This window comes from Nycticebus coucang, chromosome 10 (genome assembly GCF_027406575.1).
Source record: "Nycticebus coucang isolate mNycCou1 chromosome 10, mNycCou1.pri, whole genome shotgun sequence".
Lineage (NCBI taxonomy): Eukaryota > Metazoa > Chordata > Mammalia > Primates > Lorisidae > Nycticebus > Nycticebus coucang.
Genome location: NC_069789.1, coordinates 49,095,653 through 49,113,664, shown reverse-complemented (window position 1 = coordinate 49,113,664; position 18,012 = coordinate 49,095,653). Strand labels below are relative to the sequence as shown.

Sequence of the window (18,012 nt, the reverse complement as noted above, 5' to 3'; positions counted from 1 at the left end):
TCGAACCCGGCCCAGGCCAACTAAACAACAATGACAACTGCAACAAAAAAATAGCAGGTTGTTGTGGTGGGTGCCTGTAGTCCCAACTACTTGGGAGGCTAAGGCAAGAGAATCGCTTAAGCCCAAAGAGTTGGAGGTTGCTATGAGCTGTGACACCACGGCACTCTATCAAGGGCAACATAGTGAGACTCTGTCTCAAAAACAAAACAAAGCAAACAAACAAACAAAAAAAAAAAAAGCCCTGTGAAATGCATAATACATTAACAACTACTAATCTTTTATAAATAATTCAATGTTGGTTCTTAACTTCCAGGCAAGTACCATATCTCTATCAATACAGTGTTGTTATTACACCAAAAAGAGGAGTCATTTTATATTCCCTTTTCACATTATTTTTGTATGAGATTCATGAATCTTAATTCAAACAAATCAAATCTAGAAAAATCATTAAGAAGTGAAAAAGTCCTTTAAATTTTGGTTATATTGATGCCTGTACCATCTGAAAATGCTAATTAATTTCTTTCATTTGTTGAGTATTTTCCTGGAGAGTGCTTGATGGATTTTTCTAAAATATTGCTATCAGTAATGAAGAAGCATTTAAAGGAACAGTGGATTTCAAAGGAAGCATTGGTTTTCTAGTTTCTGGTCCAGCATATAAAAAACTTGGAAGTCACTTCATACTAACGAGAAGCTAAACAGACCAAAAAGTCAGCAACTCTTCAAAGGTCTGTAAGAGAAGTGAGATCACTGCCTTCAAAAGTGGGGAGTCTAACTGGGAAATACGCAGAATCACAACTTACCAGAACAGAAACCCAGGAGCTGAAGCCTCCATGGGAACTAGTGTCAGGTAGGAAACCTGAACTATAATCGACAAATCTCTGGAGGCTCAGAGTAGAGGACTCTGAGGAGTAAAAGCTCTGGGCCAAGAAAGGCCCAGGCATGAGTGCCCTCACACTTTGGTGAGATTTACTTCCTGCTCCGACAGGAGGGGAAAACAAACCATTTTGAAATACTAGAACATTCTGTTCTTCTTAACAAGGTCTGCCCTCAAGAAACCTTAACCAGAGTCTAACCAGCTAGTGGGTTGTCAGAGCCTAAATGACATAGGAAATACCCAATTCTAGCCCATCCTGTCCCACCTGAGAAGGGGTTAAACCGAGAAGCATGTGGAGTCCATCGTTGGAGGCACAGGCTCACTGCAAGACAGAGGCCTGGCCAAAGAGTGCATAACACCCCTTCTCTCTACCTTACCTCCACGTCACTGACAGCCACCAAAGACCAAGGCCTAGTCATAGGGTGCCCAGCACCCCCCTCCCTCTACCTTACCTCCACGTCACTGACGGCCACCACAGACCAAGGCCTGGCCATAGGGTGCCCAGCACCCCCCTCCCTCTACCTTACCTCCACGTCACTGACGGCCACCACAGACCAAGGCCTAGCCATAGGGTGCACAACACCCCCTCCCTCTACCTTACCTCCACGTCACTGACAGCTACCAAAGACCAAGGCCTAGTCATAGGGTGCACAACACTCCTCCCTCTACCTTACCTCCACATCACTGACGGCCACCACAGACCAAGGCCTGGCCATAGGGTGCCCAACACCCCCCTCCCTCTACCTTACCTCCACATCACAGACGGCCACCACAGACCAAGGCCTGGCCATAGGGTGCACAACACCCCCTCCCTCTACCTTACCTCCACATCACTGACGGCCACCACAGACCAAGGCCGGGCCATAGGGTGCCCAGCACCCCCCCCCTCTACCTTACCTCCACATCACTGACGGCCACCACAGACCAAGGCCTGGCCATAGGGTGCCCAGCACCCCCCTCCCTCTACCTTACCTCCACGTCACTGACGGCCACCACAGACCAAGGCCTGGCCATAGGGTGCCCAGCACCCCCCTCCCTCTACCTTACCTCCACGTCACTGACGGCCACCACAGACCAAGGCCTGGCCATAGGGTGCCCAGCACCCCCCTCCCTCTACCTTACCTCCACGTCACTGACGGCCACCACAGACCAAGGCCTGGCCATAGGGTGCCCAGCACCCCCCCCCTCTACCTTACCTCCACATCACTGACGGCCACCACAGACCAAGGCCTGGCCATAGGGTGCCCAGCACCCCCCTCCCTCTACCTTACCTCCACATCACTGACGGCCACCACAGACCAAGGCCTGGCCATAGGGTGCCCAGCACCCCCCTCCCTCTACCTTACCTCCACGTCACTGAAGGCCTATTTACAGCAGTTTTTGTTACTTAGTACATCATGTCCCACTGTCAAGAAAAATTTACAAGACATACTGAAAGGCAAAAAACGTGGTTTGAAGAGAAAGAGCAAGCACAGGACCAGCTCAGATATGGCAGGGATGCTGGAATCCTCAGGCTGGGAATTTAAAGCAACTACGAGTGACATGCTGAGGATTCTAATGGGTAAAGCAGACAGTCTGCAAGGACAGATGGGCAGTATATCGGAGAGATGGAAATTTTAAGCAAAAACCAAAAAGAAAAGTGCTAGAGACCAAATACACTGTAAGAAAAAGGAAGAATGGGAGGTTCCAACAAGGCTGTCTGGCGGACATTTCCTTGTCCTGTTTGCCCCCTGGTGACCCTAACGCTAAAGCAATTCGTGAGAAGACAGCAAGTTCTCCTCTTCTACAGAAGGATTTTGCAGGCAATCAGCCAAGTTCCTGACGATGCTGATCACAAATACCTGAACGACTGGGCAAGGGAAGAATTCAAAAGGAACAAAAGTGCTATCGAAGAGGATACAATCCGGATGATTACTCAAGGCAACACGCAGCTCAAGGAGTTAGAAAAAACACTTGCTTTAGCAAAGCAAGTTTAGCTGTTCTAAAGGACTTTTTTTTGTTGTTTTTTTTTTGGCCGGGGCTGGGTTTGAACCCGCCACCTTCGGCATGCGGGACTGGCGCTCTACCCCTTTGAGCCACAGACGCCGCCCGTTCTGAAGGACTTTTAAAGTCTCCATGCATTTTGTTGAGTTTGGGCTCAAAAACAGGCTTAACGGCCAAGTCTTGCTGTTTGTGTATATGGTGTTTGGGGAACATATCAGAAGATGGAGCATGGTATGTCATACAGAGCAAAAGAAAGTACATCAAAACAATTTGCCTTAGCACTGGAACACACCCTGAGTTTTGAAATTGTTTCTTGACATGACAGCAGTTTTTGAAAGAAGCAAAAGCCACTATAATAAATGGTCAGTTAGCACATGAAAAGACGCTCAACATAGTTAATCGTCAGGGAAATGAAAACCAAAACTACAATGAGATATCACTTCACATCCACTACAGTGGCTATACTTAAGAAGAGAAGTAATAGGGCTGGGCACAGGGGCTCACGCCTGTAATCCTAGCACTCTGAGAGGCCGAGGCAGGTGGTTTGCCTGAGATCAGAGACCCTGTCTCTACTAAAAAAAAAAGGGTAGAAAAACTAGCTGGATGTTGTGGCAGGCGCCTGTAGTCCCAGCTACAGTGGAGACTAGAAGATTGCTCACACCCAGGAGTTTGAAGTTGTAACTATGATGCCACAGGCAGTGAGAGTCTGTCTCTAAAAAGAAAAAAAAAAGTAATAATATGTTGGTTAAGAAATTGGAACCCTAGCCGGGCGTTGTGGCGGGCGCCTGTAGTCCCAGCTGCTCGGGAGGCTGAGGCAAGAGAATCGCTTAAGCCCAGGAGTTGGAGGTTGCTGTGAGCTGTGTGAGGCCACGGCACTCTACCGAGGGCCATAAAGTGAGACCCTGTCTCTACAAAAAAAAAGAAAAAGAAATTGGAACCCTTATACATTGCTGGGGGAAATGTAAAATGGTATAGTGATTTTGGAAAACAGACTCATTTCCTCAAAAATTTAAACATAGAGTTGTCATCTGATTTAGCAATTCTACTTCTAGGTCTATAACCATCATTTGACAATAAAAAGAAATGAAGGGCTCATAGATGATACCTATGGATGAACCTTGAAAACCTGTTAAGTGAAAGGAGCCAGTCATAAAATATCACAAATTGTATGATTCCATTTCAGTGGTTGTCTAAAGTGGTAAGTGAAATGAAGAGAAACTGCTAATGGGTATAGGGCAGCAGTTCTCAACCTGTGGGTTGCAACCCACAGGAACTGTATTAAAAACTCATGGCATTAGGAAGGTTGAGAACCATTGGTAAAGGGTTTCTTCTCAGGGTGATGAGAATATTGTACAGTTAGATGGTGGTGGTTGCACAACTATGAATGTACTCAAATCCATTGAATTGAACATTCTCAATATATGGTATATGAATTATATCCCAATAAAGCTGCTTAAAAAAAAAAAAGGAAAAGGAAAAATGTCTACGATGGGCTCATTAGTAGACTGGCGATGGCAAAGGAAAGAATTTCTAGGCTTCAGGGTTTGTCAATACAAACTTCCAAAACTGAAAAGCAAAGAAAAGAACAACTGAAAAAACAGAATAGAATATTTATGAATGTGGCACAAGTTTACAAAAGGTTTAACATACATGTAATGGGAATATCTGAAGGAGACAAACAAGAGAAAGAAACAGAAGAAATATTTGAAACAAAAATGACAGAATTTCTCCAAATTAACGTTGGGCACCATAGATACAGGAAGCTCAAAGTACATCAAACAGGATCAATGCCAAAAAACTATACCTAGGTGTATCATATCCAAATGGCAGAAAATCAAAGATAAAGAAAATCCTTGGACAAAAGCTTGATAACTAGGATCTGTAGAGTACTTAAATTAACCAACATAAAAAAAAAAGCCAACAATCTCTTATATCACCAGGCAAGAGAGATGAATAGAACCTTCTCTAAAGAAGACAGACGGAATGGCTAACAAACATGAGAAAATGATCGTTGTCCCTAATCACAAGAGAAATGCAAATCAAAACCACTCTGAGATAATCACCTAACCCCAGTGAGAATGGCTCACATCAAAAAGTCTCAAAGCTGCAGATGCTGGCGTGGATGGGGAAAGGAGGAAACACTTTTACCCTGCTGGTGGGACTGCAAACTAATACAACCTTTTAAGAAGGGAGTATGGAGAATCCTCAAAGAACTCAAACTAGACCTCCCATTTGATCCTGCAAATCCCATTACTAGGCATCTACCCAGAAGAAAAAAAATTGTTTTATCATAAGGACATTTGCACTAGACTGTTTATTGCAGCTCAGTTTACAATTGCCAAACTGTGGCAACAACCTAAATGCCCACCAATCCCAGAATGGATTAACAAGCTGTGGTATATGTATACCATGGAATACTATTCAGCCACTGAAAACAAGGAGACTTTACATCTTTTGTATAAACCTGGATTGAGTTGAAACACATTCTTCTTAGCAAAGCTTCACGAGAATGGAGAAGCAAGAATCCAATGTACTCAATTCTGATATGAGGACAATTGATGACCTAGTACATGGTGGGGGGTGGGAGAAGGGGGGAGCAGAAGGAAGGAGGGAAGGGGGTGGGGGTCACTGTGTGTGCCACACCTCTTGGAGGCATGCAATCAGTGTAACCTGGTTCTCTGTATCCTCAATGAATCCTCAACAATAAAAAAAAGAATCTTGAAAGAAGACAGTGAGAAAATCCACCTTATTTATAGAGGAGTGTGGGTAAGAATTATGTCCAGCTTCTTCCCCAAAACCATAGAAGAAAAAATGTGGTGGCAGGGTTGAGCAAAGTGGATCTTACTGTAGTCTTAGCACTCTGAGAGGCCAAGATGGGACCAGTAGTCCAAGATTAGCCTGAGCAAGACTGAGACCCTGTCTCTACTAAAAATAGAAAAACTAGGGCGGCGCCTGTGGCTTAGTCGGTAAGGCACCGGCCCCATATACCAAGGGTGGCGGGTTCAAACCCAGCCCCGGCCTAACTGCAACCAAAAATAGCCAGGTGTTGTGGCAGGCGCCTGTAGTCCCAGCTACTCGGGAGGCTGAGGCAAGAGAATCGCTTCAGCCCAGGAGTTGGAGGTTGCTGTGAGCTGTGTGAGGCCACGGCACTCTACCAAGGGCCATAAAGTGAGACTCTGTCTCTACAAAAAAAAAAAAAAAACTAGATGGGCATTGTGGTGGGCACCTCAGTCCCAGCTACTCAGGAGGCTGAGGCAAGAGGATCCCTTGGGCCCAAGAGTTTGAGGTTGCTGTGAGCTATAATACAATGTCTCAAAAAAAATTGCCAAAGTCACTCTAACCTTCAGCAAACACTCTCTGATCAGTCAGCAGCTATCAAAATGGTGAGCCCTTCCACCAGCAAAAAGATCACAACATGTTGAAAGCTTAGATGATTATTAGCATTTTTTTTCTTTTTTTGAGTCAGAGTGTCACTTTGTCACCCTTGGTAGAATGCTGTGGTGTCATAGCTGACAGCAACTTCAAAGTCTTGGACTCAAGAGATTATCTTGCCCCAGCCTCTAAGTAGTTGGGACTATCACCACCAGCCACAACACCTGGCTAGTTCTTTTATTTTCAGCAAAGATGAGGTCTGGCTCTTGCTGAGGGTGGTCTTGAACTCCTCAGCTCAAGGCAATCCACCTGCCTCAGCCTCAGCCTCCCAGAATGCTAGGATTATAGGCCTGAGCCACCATACCCAGCCTGCAGTGAACTATTTTTTAATCAAGGTATGTACTTTTTTTAGACATAATTCTATTGCACACTTAATAGACTACAGCATAGTATAAACATAACTTTTACATGTGCTGGGAGCCAAAACATGTATGACTTGCCTTATTGCATTATTTGCTTTTTTGAGATGGTCTGGAGCTGAACCTGTATCTATATATATACAGATATATATATATATGTGTGTGTGTGTGTGTGTATAAGGAGACTTCACATCTTTTATATAAACCTGGATGGAGTTGAAACACATATACATAATATATACACACTATATATATATATATACACACACACACAGAATATATACAGGTATATATATGTGTGTATATATACGTATATATGTATCACACATATATATTTATATATCTGAGCTATACCTGTATTGCTTTCTGGTTAGAATACCTTCTTCTAGAGTCTCACTTTATTGCCCTCGGTAGAGTGCTATGGCATCACAGCTCACAGCAACCTCCAACTCATGGGCTTAGGCGATTCTTTTGCGTCAGCCTCCTGAGTAGCTGGGACCACAGGCGCCTGCCACAATGCCCTGCTATTTTTTTTTTTTTTTTTTTTTTTTAGAGACAGAGTCTCACTTTGTTACCCTCACTAGAGTGCTGTAGCGTCACAGCTCACAGCAACCTCCAGCTCTTGGGCTTAGGTGATTCTCTTGCCTCAGCCTCCCAGGTAGTTGGGACTACAGGCATCTGCTGCAACGCCCAGCTATTTTTTTTTACAGTTTGGCCAGGGCTGGGTTTGAACCCGCCACCCTCGGCATATGGTGCCGGCGCCCTACCCGCTGAGCCACAGGTGCCGCCCTCATTTTTCAAATTTCAATTTAAATATATCTCCTCTGGCAAGCATTCCCTAGTTTCCTTTGATTGACATAGGCATTTTTTCCTCTCGTTTTCCTCTCCTGTACATACTTGCAACATGGCAATTACCATACAACGCTACGATTGTTAATATGTCAGTGTTTCCCAAGATTGGAAAATCCTTTATAGAAAAAGAATTTTGCTTTTCATCTTTGTGGCTTTGGTTCCTAGCATCCTGTATTTTTTAGTAATGAATGACTTGCTGATTGTTAACAACTTAGGGAGGAACTACTATTTTTTCTAGCTATAAGAATGGTTTTATTTATTTATTTTTTTTTTTCGCAGTTTTTTGGCCTGGGCTGGGTTTGAACCCACCACCTCTGGTATATGAGGCCGGCACCCTATTCCTTGAGCCAAAGGCACCGCCCAGAATGGTTTTAAATATTCTAATACTATAATGTGTTAAATTTGACAATACCAAAAAAGACTTTGAGCTGCTTAGAGAAAAATATATTCACAGTTTAAAGTAACTCTGTTGGTGCTTCTCTGTTTCAGCATTAATCAAGTCTGATCTGAGAAGACATAACATAAATGTAGGAATTACAAACGATATTAAAGCGGTAAGTAATGATTATTTTTACAATCACACTATGGAGAAAATTGTACATAGTCTATATGTGAAACTTTTTTTTTGTTTTGATTTTTGTTTTGAGACAGAATCTCACTCTGTTGCCCTGGGTAGAGTGCAGTGGTGTCATCATAGCTCACTGCAAACTCAAACTTCTGATCACAAGCCATTATCCTGCTTCAGTCTTCCCAATTGCTGATACTACAGAAGTCTACCACACCTGGCTAATTTTTTTATTTTTCATAGCGATGGGGGTCTCACTCTTGCTCAGGCTGGTCTCAAACTCCTGATGTGAAGCAATCCTCCCATCTCAGCCTCCTAGACAGTGCTAGGGTTATAGGCATGAACCACTATGCCTACCCAAGAAACTCTCTGAGAGAATACATGTGAAACACCAACCTTCTCTATCAGCTGTTTTTTTTCCCTGATCAGTTGATCTTTTATAACGTCATCTGCCAGAGGCATTATTTATCTTCTGATTTTTTTTTAACAGGTGCCAGTTGACAGTCCTACAGATCAAGAACCAAAAGATGTTACATTGTCCAAGCAGTCAGAATCAGCAATTTGAGGTGAAAGGAAAAGTTACTCTCCTGCTGCAGTTGGGCTAGAGTGTGAACATCCTTGGAGTGTTATGTGAGCACCATGGCTGAGTTATAGGTGGTAGGGAATGGATTCTTACTTGAAAATTACTTCAAGAGCTCCAAATATACAGTTATTATTTTGCTAATTTAAGCAATGTTTTGCTTAAAATACTTTTGTGTAAATCCTGTTAACACTACCATTGATCAAATTAGTGTTGCATTTTTAGTCTTACATTGTGTCTGAAAGTAAGTTTCTTGACATTTACTTTTCAAAAGTGGGTGTCTTTTTTTCTTTTTTTTATGAAAAGTGGAAGTTTAGGGGACTTTGTGAAAAGGATAATGTGGGGGTCCATTCCCCATAAGACACATAAGTTTATGCATTAAAAATACCCACTGGAACCTTATGTACCATATATCCCAAATTGGCTACCTTTGTACTCTGCCGACCACCTCTCTAAGCCACTTCAGTAGAGTACAGTGTACCAACATGATGCTATAGTATTGGGGTCAGACTGCCAGAGGACCTCTAAGATCTTTCCCATTTCTCCTACTGTTGTCACAAAATGCTTTGAAAAACATACTGTCAGTAGCCACAGAACCTATTCTGTGCGCAGATTCTACCCCTGACTTTGGTCTTGGAATTATCTTCTGATTAAGCTTTGGGGCCTAGATGCGAGCTCGCTGTCTGAAGTTCTTCCCTGTGCTGCCTTTCCATGAAGGAGAAATGCTAGCATTGTATTTTTTTTTTTTACTCCAGCTTGAAATGGGGTTGTTTTTGTTTTTGTTTGTTTTTTTTACTCAGAGATTTTGTTTACTCTCTTCTCTTTTTTTCAATATATATCTTTAAAACAAGAAAATTTCAAAAACAGCCGAGTGTTGTGGCGGTTGCCTATAGTCCCAGCTACTAGGGAGGCTGAGGCAAGAGAATCACTTGAGCCCAAGAGTTTGAGGTTGCTGTGAGCTGTGACGCCACAGCACTCTACCAAGAGTGACAAAGTGAGACTCTGTCCCAATTAAAGAAAAAAATTTCATCATTCTTGTTACTGGCTGTTTCATGATTTCTTGTATCACATCCTATATATTGCCTTGAAGATTCCTGAGCTAAGGAAATCTATAATAACTTCAGATAGCCTAGGTCTCCCCATGTAGTGGAGACCTTTTGAGTGCTGTTTTTAGTTCTCCAGTATCATTTTTACAACCATTCTCCTCTGAAGGTACTATGCCCACCTACATGCTCCATCGGTGTGCTGGGGGAGTCGATTCTTTTCTTCACCACAGAGTGTGTGTGGTCATCATACTGTAAAAGAACAGTCTGCTCTTTTACACGCTCAGGGTAAGGAGAATAGGACCAAATATATTTCCACAGTGCCTACCACTGTGTTGTGTTTACAGTGAGGATTTAAATGTTGACGTCCTGATTCTCTAAGCGCACAGGGAATATCTTTACAGAAATGACATCTGATCAGCCATTAGCACATACATTTTGTGCACTTATCCAAAAAAAACCCAATAAGATGTCGTGAATACCCTTGAAGTGAATAGAAAGTTTGATTAAAGCAGAAAAGATGCATTAGTTTATACTGATATTCTAACACTCTCTGCAATCTAGAAATAACTATAAATTATGTAGAATCCGACCCTAAAGCATGTGTTACCAAAAGAATGGCTAAGAATCAGGAATTCTGTGTCCGTGTCCTTGATGTAGTTCTGTCTATCCCTGTAACTCTGGATAAGTTGTTTAACTTTGGGAAACATTTTCCTTATCCAAATAAATGTGTTTAGTTTTAAAATGTTAAATGCCTCTTTCATCATGGAGTAGACCCAATCATTGTATTACAGGAGTTGAAATCTAGCCAGATGAAAATTTCCTGTACAATTGGGTAAAAAATTGTGATTATTACCTTGTGGATATGAAGGACTTCTGATTCTCTTTTTAGCCTTATTGGTCAGGTGGTAGTAAGTAGCTTAGGCAAAACATACCCAAGCTTCCTTTGATATTATATTACAGGTAAAAATGTCTAAAAAGGTATTTTAAAGTCTGTCCCAAATAATTGTTTTATTTTTAAGCTGTCAATGACTTTTTTGGAATGATTTTTAAAATAATCACGTATTTGTTGACTTCCTAAGGTTTTGAATAAATTACACATTAAAAATCGGAATACTTTATTTCTGAAAAGCGTATACGTATATGTGTCATATGTATTTTTCCTTGTTAATTAGAAAAAGGGTAAAATATGTGATAAAATACAAAATGAATCGATAATTTTTCTGTATTTTGAGTGAAAGTTGTCTGTAGTATGTTATACAAGAATAATCCCACAGTCATGTGTCTGTTACCAATGGAGATAACAGTCTGAGAAATGTATTGCTAGACAATTTCATCATTGTGTGAACATCATAGAGTGTTCTGATACAATCCTACGTGGTGTAGATAGCCTACTTCAGAGCTAGGCTATAAGGTATCACCTTTTGTTCCTAGGCTACAAACCTGTACAGCATGTTACTGTACTGAATATTCTAGGCAGTTGCAACAGTGTAGTATTTGTGCATCTAAACATATTTAAACATAGAAAAGGTAATGTGTTGTACTGTGATGCAACAACAGCTATGACTTCACTAGGCAATAGGAATATTTCAGCTCCATTATAATCTCGTGGGACCGTCGTTGTATATGTAGTCCATCATTGTTGGAAATATCATTATGTGGCACAGAAAACTGTATGTTTTGGGAAAGTGGAGTCAGTAATAATCACTATAAATTTTAATAAAATAATTTTAGGAAAGAAACTGGATGTTTCAGAAGCTGTTGCATTTTTAAATGTCACAAATATAGCTTTTGCCTTTTGAAAATGTTAAGAAATGTCTTTAAAAATATGTTTGTATGCAAAGCCAGCAGAATGCCTGTCTTAAGTTATTATTCATGTCCTGATTTTTGCTCTTTATATTGTAGTTATTCAGTATTTCAAACTCAAAGTAAATTTATTTTTTAATGTTAATTTTATTTGGCTATTTTTTTTTTTAAGTTCTGATACTTAGGTACACATGGGGAATGTAAAGGGATTATAAGATTTCAGAATGGGCAAGGGGGAAAAGAGGCAGTTTATGTAACACAAGAAAGCCAACCAAGTCACCCAGGGTCTGGGTTAAAAGCTGGTGTTCTTTTTTTTTTTTTAATTTGGCCGGGGCTGGGTTTGAACCCGCCACCTCTGGCATATGGGACCGGCGCCCTACCCGCTGAGCCACAGGCGCCGCCCAAAAGCTGGTGTTCTTTTAAAAGTAACTTCAGAAGGTTAGGTGCGGTAGCTCACACCTATAATCCTTTTTTTTTTTTTTTTTTTAGTGCTCTTTTCTTTTATCCTTTACCAAAAGTACATCTTCATGCCCATGTCTTTCTACACATCTCTCTCTCCCCTACTTATTGGTTCCTTTTATTTTTAACTCCAAACTTAGAAAAAAAAGGAAAAAGAAGGTGGTATACAAAGTCTCAGTTAAGCTTCCCTAAAATCCTGTGATGTTAAAGGAGTTAGATGTTTAACTCAGCTTTAAGATTCTGTCAAAACAGTGGGGTAGGACAATTGAACTTGATCTCCCAATGGCAGAGAAGTTGTGGAATCCACATGGGGTTGTATTTCACTTTCTACTTTAGAGATGGAGCGACAAAAGCAGGTCCATCGTCAGAGCCTATACACAGGCAGGCCACACTGAGGGGGTGATTTCTCTAAGTAGAAAACGAGCTACTTCTTTGGCTTTTTCACTTTGAGTAGGAAAAGCTTTGAACCACCCTGAGTAAGTACATACAGATAGCAGGCACCCTATAATCCTAGTACTCTGGGAGCTCACACCTGAGCTCAGGAGTTCAAGATCAGCCTGAGCAAAAGCAAGACCCATCTCTACTAAAAATAGAAAAAGAAAACCTAGCCAAGCTTAGTGGTGGGCACCTGTAGTTCCAGCTACTCTGGAGGCTGAGGCAAGAGGATTGCTTGAGTCCAGGAGTTTGAGGTTGCTGTGAGCTATGGCGTCACAGCACTCTACCCAGGGTGACAGATTGAGACTCTGTTTCACAAAAGAAATGAAAGTTGGGTGTGGTGGCTCACACCTGTAATCCTAACACTATGTATTAAAGGCCGAGGTCAGCAGATCGTTGGAGCTCACGAGATCGAGACCAGCCTGAGCAAGAGCAAGACCCCGCTCTGAAAGTAGCCAGGCATTGTGGCAGGTGTCTATAGTCCCAGCTACTGGGGAGGCTGAGGCAAGAGGATCGCCTGAGCCAGAGAGTTTGAGGTTGTTGTGAGCTATGAAGCCACAGCATTCTACCAAGGGCTACAAAGTGAAACTCTGTCTCAAAAAATTAATTAATTAAAATAAAGCATCACACTTAAAAAATATATATAAGTTACTTCAGAGTGTGATAGAAGCAAGATGACAGCATCAGGGCTATCTTCTTTTATCTTCCCGAAGAAGCATTGATTTTGACAACTTCCTCTAGACAAGCAGTACTTCCTGGGAATCCAGTAGTCCAGTTTAGAAGTCACAGCACACTGTTGGAGCAATGCTGTCTGAGAGTAGACGCATTAAAGAAAGTAAGAAGAATGGTTGCCCTTTACCCTTGTCACTCCTCAAAGGTGGCACAGCCTGTAATTTCCCCTGTGAGAAAGTGAGAGCGTAGTGAGGGAATACTCGGCTCCCTCAGCTGTGTGGGATGCTGCCAAGAGTTTGTTTTGGAGTGTTTCTTGAGACAGAGCCTCACTCTATTGCAGGCGTCCTCAAACTTTTTAAACAGGGGGCCAATTCACTGTCCCTCAGACCGTTGGAGGGCCGGACTATAGTTAAAAAAAAAAAAACTATGAACAAATTCCTATGCACACTGCACATATCTTATTTTGAAGTAAAAAACAAAACGGGAACAAATACAATTCACACCACTTCGTGTGCCCGCGGGCCGCAGTTTGAGGACACCTGCTCTATTGCCTAGGCTAGAGTGCCATGGTATCAACCTAGCTCACAGGAACCTCAAACCCCTGGGTTTAAGTGATCCTCCTGCCTCAGCCTCCCGAGTAACTGGGACACTGGCACCTGCCACCATGCTCAGCCAATTTTTCTCTTTTTAGTAGAGATGTGGTCTGGCGCTTGATCTGGTTGGTCTAAAACTTCTGAGCTCTTCTACCTGAAATGTGCTGATCATTAAATAAATAAATAAATATGAAACTCCTGAGCTCAAAGGACCCATCTGCCTCAGCCTCCAGAGTGCTGGGATCACAGGCATGAGGCCACTGGCCTTTCCTGCCCCAATCAGAATATCGAGGTCATTGGTATGGGTGAGTATTGGGAAGGGACAGGAGCTAGGAAGCAAGGCCATAAAACCTAACTGCTTCAGATTCTCCATTAGGAAGTCTGTCCACCAGCGACTGGGACGCCTTACCTGCGAACACTTCCCCACATATGGCCCTGGGCACCTCGGATGCTCCACACACTTCACTGTCTATCCCACCGCCCATGCTGGCTCCTGGAGTACACCCCCATGGACAGTGACCACAAGCATCTGTTAGGTCTTTAAATATGAAATGTCTGATTTTGAATCAAAAGTTTATTATATCTCAAGAAGTAGTACAATTAATCAAAGTATGTGCCTAAATTATCGACACAGTTTTGTCATCTTAATAGTGGCTTGTTTATCCCAGCAGTGGAGAAGCCTGGAGAGTGAGTGGCAGTGAAATCACAAAAAATGTTTTGCACAGCTTCTTGAGAATTGAATATTTTTCTTTTCTTTTTTTTTTTTTTTTTTGTAGAGACAGAGTTTCACTTTATTGCCCTCGGTAGAGTGCCATGGCCTCACACAGCTCACAGCAACCTCCAACTCCTGGGCTTAGGCGATTCTCCTGCCTCAGCCTCCCGAGCAGCTGGGACTACAGGCGCCCGCCACAATGCCCGGCTATTTTTTTGTTGCAGTTTGGCCGGGGCTGGGTTTGAACCCGCCACCCTCAGTACATGGGGCCGGCGCCCTGCTCACTGAGCCACAAGCGCCGCCAGAGAATTGAATATTTTTCCTTGCAATAAGTGGTCCAAAACCTGGAAGAAGTGGTAGTCAGTTGGTGAAAGGTGTGGTACACACAGTCCAAGTCCAACGTCTGTAGTTTGAGCAGTGTTTGTGCAAGATGTGGTGGAATGTTGTATTGCAAGAGGGTTGGCCTGTCTCTATTGACCAATCTCAAGTGCTTAATTGTAAGCACCCTCAATCATTTTGTCCAACTGGTGCAGTAGACACCTGCTGTAATGGATTGACTAGGTTTCTTTTTATGGAGACAGTCTCACTCTGCCACCCTAGGTAGAGTGCTGTGGCATCATCATAGCTCACAACAACCTCATACTCTTGGGCTCAAGAGATCCTCTTCCCTCATTCAGCCTCCTGAGTAGGTGGGACTACAGGCATGCACCGTAACGCCTAAGTTTTTCTATTTTTTAGTACAGGGTCTTGCTCTTGCTCAGGCTGGTCATGAACTCCTGAGCTCAAACAACCCACCTGGCTTGGCTTTCCAACATGCTAGGATTACAGGTGTAAGCCACCGTGCCTGGCTGATTGACCAGTTTTCACGAAGCTATAGTGGATAATACCACCATTAGACTTTTTTGGATGAACATTCACTTTTGAACTGTGTTTCAATACTTTATCTAATCATTGTGTAGAATGCTTGCAGTCATCCAAAGTAATTCATTTTTGGCTTGGCGCCCATAGCTCAGTGGTTAGGGTGCCAGCCACATGCACCAGGGCTGGTGGGTTCGAACCCGGCCAGGGCCTGCTAAACAACAATAACAAGAACAAACAGCTGGGCGTTGTGGCCGGCACCTGTGCTACTGGGAGGCTGAGGCAAGAAAATCGCTTAAGATCAAGAGTTTAAGATTGCTGTGAGCTGTGACGGCACTCTACCAAGGGTGACAAAGCGAGACTCTGTCTCAAAAAAAAATAATTCATTTTCATTGTAAAAATAGTGTATTGTGCAGCAAAGAAAGGTAAACTGAGATGATTTCTCTTATGACGCTCATTTAATTCATGCAGAACCCACCTATGCAGTTTCTTTACCTTGCTGATTTGTTTCAAAAAGTCCAATATTGTTGAAATAGTAACGTCAAATCTTGCTGCTAATTCATAGCAAGATGGATTTGTTAATGTCCTTATGGTAAATTTTTTTTCTTTTTAATTGTGGAACCCTTTATTCAAAAGACATTTTACTTTAGTTGGGAAAAAGAAAAAAAAAGAAGGCAGTTGAGTTGAAGAGGGGCCAAGACAGCCCATTCCCCTCTTTCCCAGACAACCACCACTGGGCCCCTCAGAGGGAATTCTTAGGGCTCAACGTGGCTTAAAAACCGCTGACCTAGGCTGTCTACTAGAGTACAAGTGAAAAATGCAGTTGGTTCAGCGACACACTGATGTTGCCTAGGCTTTGTTCCAAGGTTTAAAAGGGAGAGCACAGCTAAGGAACAGATAATATCACATCATTAAACAGATACCTCTGGGCAATTTTCATCAGACAATGAAAGTGATGCTTTGTGTTCTTAAACTATTGTATCTTGTGGATTTTTACCTTTTGAATGACATGTAAAGGATAGTAAACCCTCCTTTAATATTGGGTATAGTTCTAAGTAAGTTTAGATTAAATTTTTTTAAATCCCCTTGGTAAATTTTTTTTATTTTTCTTCTGAGTAGTTACCTAGTAATAGGATTGCAGGACCAAATGAAAAGTCTACTGTTAGCCCTTTGAGGATTCTCCATACTTCTTTCCACAAAGTCTGTATTTGTTTGCAATCCCATCAACAGTATATAAGTGTTCCCTTTTCCATATGTATACCATGGAATACTATTTAGCCATAAAGAAAGATGGAGACTTTACATCTTTTGTATTAACCTGGAAGGATTTGGAAAACATCCTACTAACTAAAGTATCACAAGAATGGAAAAGGAAGTATCCAGTGTACTCAATACTAATCTGAAACTAATAGATGAACAATTATACATTCACAAGAGAGAAAGACATAATTAAATTCAAGAAGGGAGGAGAGGGGTTGATAACTCTCACCTAACAGGTACAATGTAAGGGTATAGGGTACACCTCCTGGGTGAAGAACTCAACTACAGCTTGGACTTTTATCTAACAAACACAAAAAATGTAACCTAATTGTATGTACCTTTATATTAATCTGAAAAAAAAATCCAAAATCTCAAAAAAATTTTAAATATATAGTTTTCAGCATTGGTCTTATAAACAGCTAAATGTATGAAGCAAAAACTGTTTGAAATGTAAAGTAATACATAGCATTTTATCTGTGATCAGTTACCCCCAATTAAATAAGAATTAAAAAATCTAAGACCTTTACCAGATCTCATTGAGAATCACTAAAATTACATTTAAATTTTCAGTGGAAAAAACTATTTCCAGGTAGAAAAATAATACCATTTTTATTTTCCATAGCAGGAAAAAAATATATGTAGGTAAATTACACACATTTCTGAAGTCAGCTCTTTCTCTGGAACCTACCCGCCCAATATCAACTTCCTGGGCCAAGATAGCTCTCCCCACCGCCCTCCTTGCTGTCCAAGTAGAGTGGCAAACTAGTAAGTGACAGCCTTCCCTGAAGTGATTTCAGAGGCCTGGACATTTCCCAAGGCTGGAAAATGGCTTTCTAATGTTTCATAGGAGATAAAATATCTTTGGGTCTTTAAAAAGGGATAAGGTTTCAAAACATACACCACCAAGAGGGAATTCCTCATCTAACATCTACACTAAAGTCTGACAGATGTCCTGTGAACATGTTTGAAATGGAAGGAAGAGGAGATGGGGCCTGGAGGCCCTAAACTTGCAGGGGTCCTCAAACTATGGCCCGCGGGCCACATGCGCCGGTGTGATTGTATTTGTTACCGTTTTGTATTTTTACTTCAAAATAAGATATGTGCAGTGTGCATAGGAATTTGTTTATAGTTTTTTTTTTTAAACTATAGTCCGGCCCTCCAACAATCTGAGGGACAGTGAACTGGCCCCCTGTTTTAAAAGTTTGAGGACCCCTGCCCTAAAGCCTTGAGAAAGGAAAAGAGCAGGGAAAAGTGGAGAAAGGAATACAGGGCTCATTAAGGTGAGACATAAGAGCCTTTTTTTCCATTTAGACAAATGATAAATTAGGCCTCTGCATTATCTTGCTATATATACTCATTTGCTTTTTTCCCTTCATTTCTACTATTTTAAGCTAATCATGAAATGGCAACAATAAACAGAACAAAGTGGCAGAGGCCAGTAGAACCTTGATTTCTGTCTGCAGCCGCTAAACTTTGGTTGATAAAATGCTGCTTGAGCACGCCTCTCTGTTCCTCAAATGAGGGAAACA

The 18,012-nt window shown here is 41.9% G+C and overlaps 1 protein-coding gene across 1 annotated transcript in view; it reads left to right on the top strand.

Moving 5' to 3' along the window:
- The window catches only part of FLVCR1 (FLVCR heme transporter 1), a 37,515-nt gene extending 25,898 nt beyond the window's left edge, over positions 1–11,617 (top strand). Inside the window, exons 9-10 of the mRNA XM_053607651.1 lie at positions 7,990–8,054; positions 8,556–11,617. Coding sequence (XP_053463626.1) covers positions 7,990–8,054; positions 8,556–8,630 — 140 coding nt within the window. The 3' untranslated portion in view covers positions 8,631–11,617. The remainder of the gene's footprint in view (positions 1–7,989; positions 8,055–8,555) is intronic.
- The last annotated feature ends 6,395 nt before the right edge of the window (positions 11,618–18,012 follow it).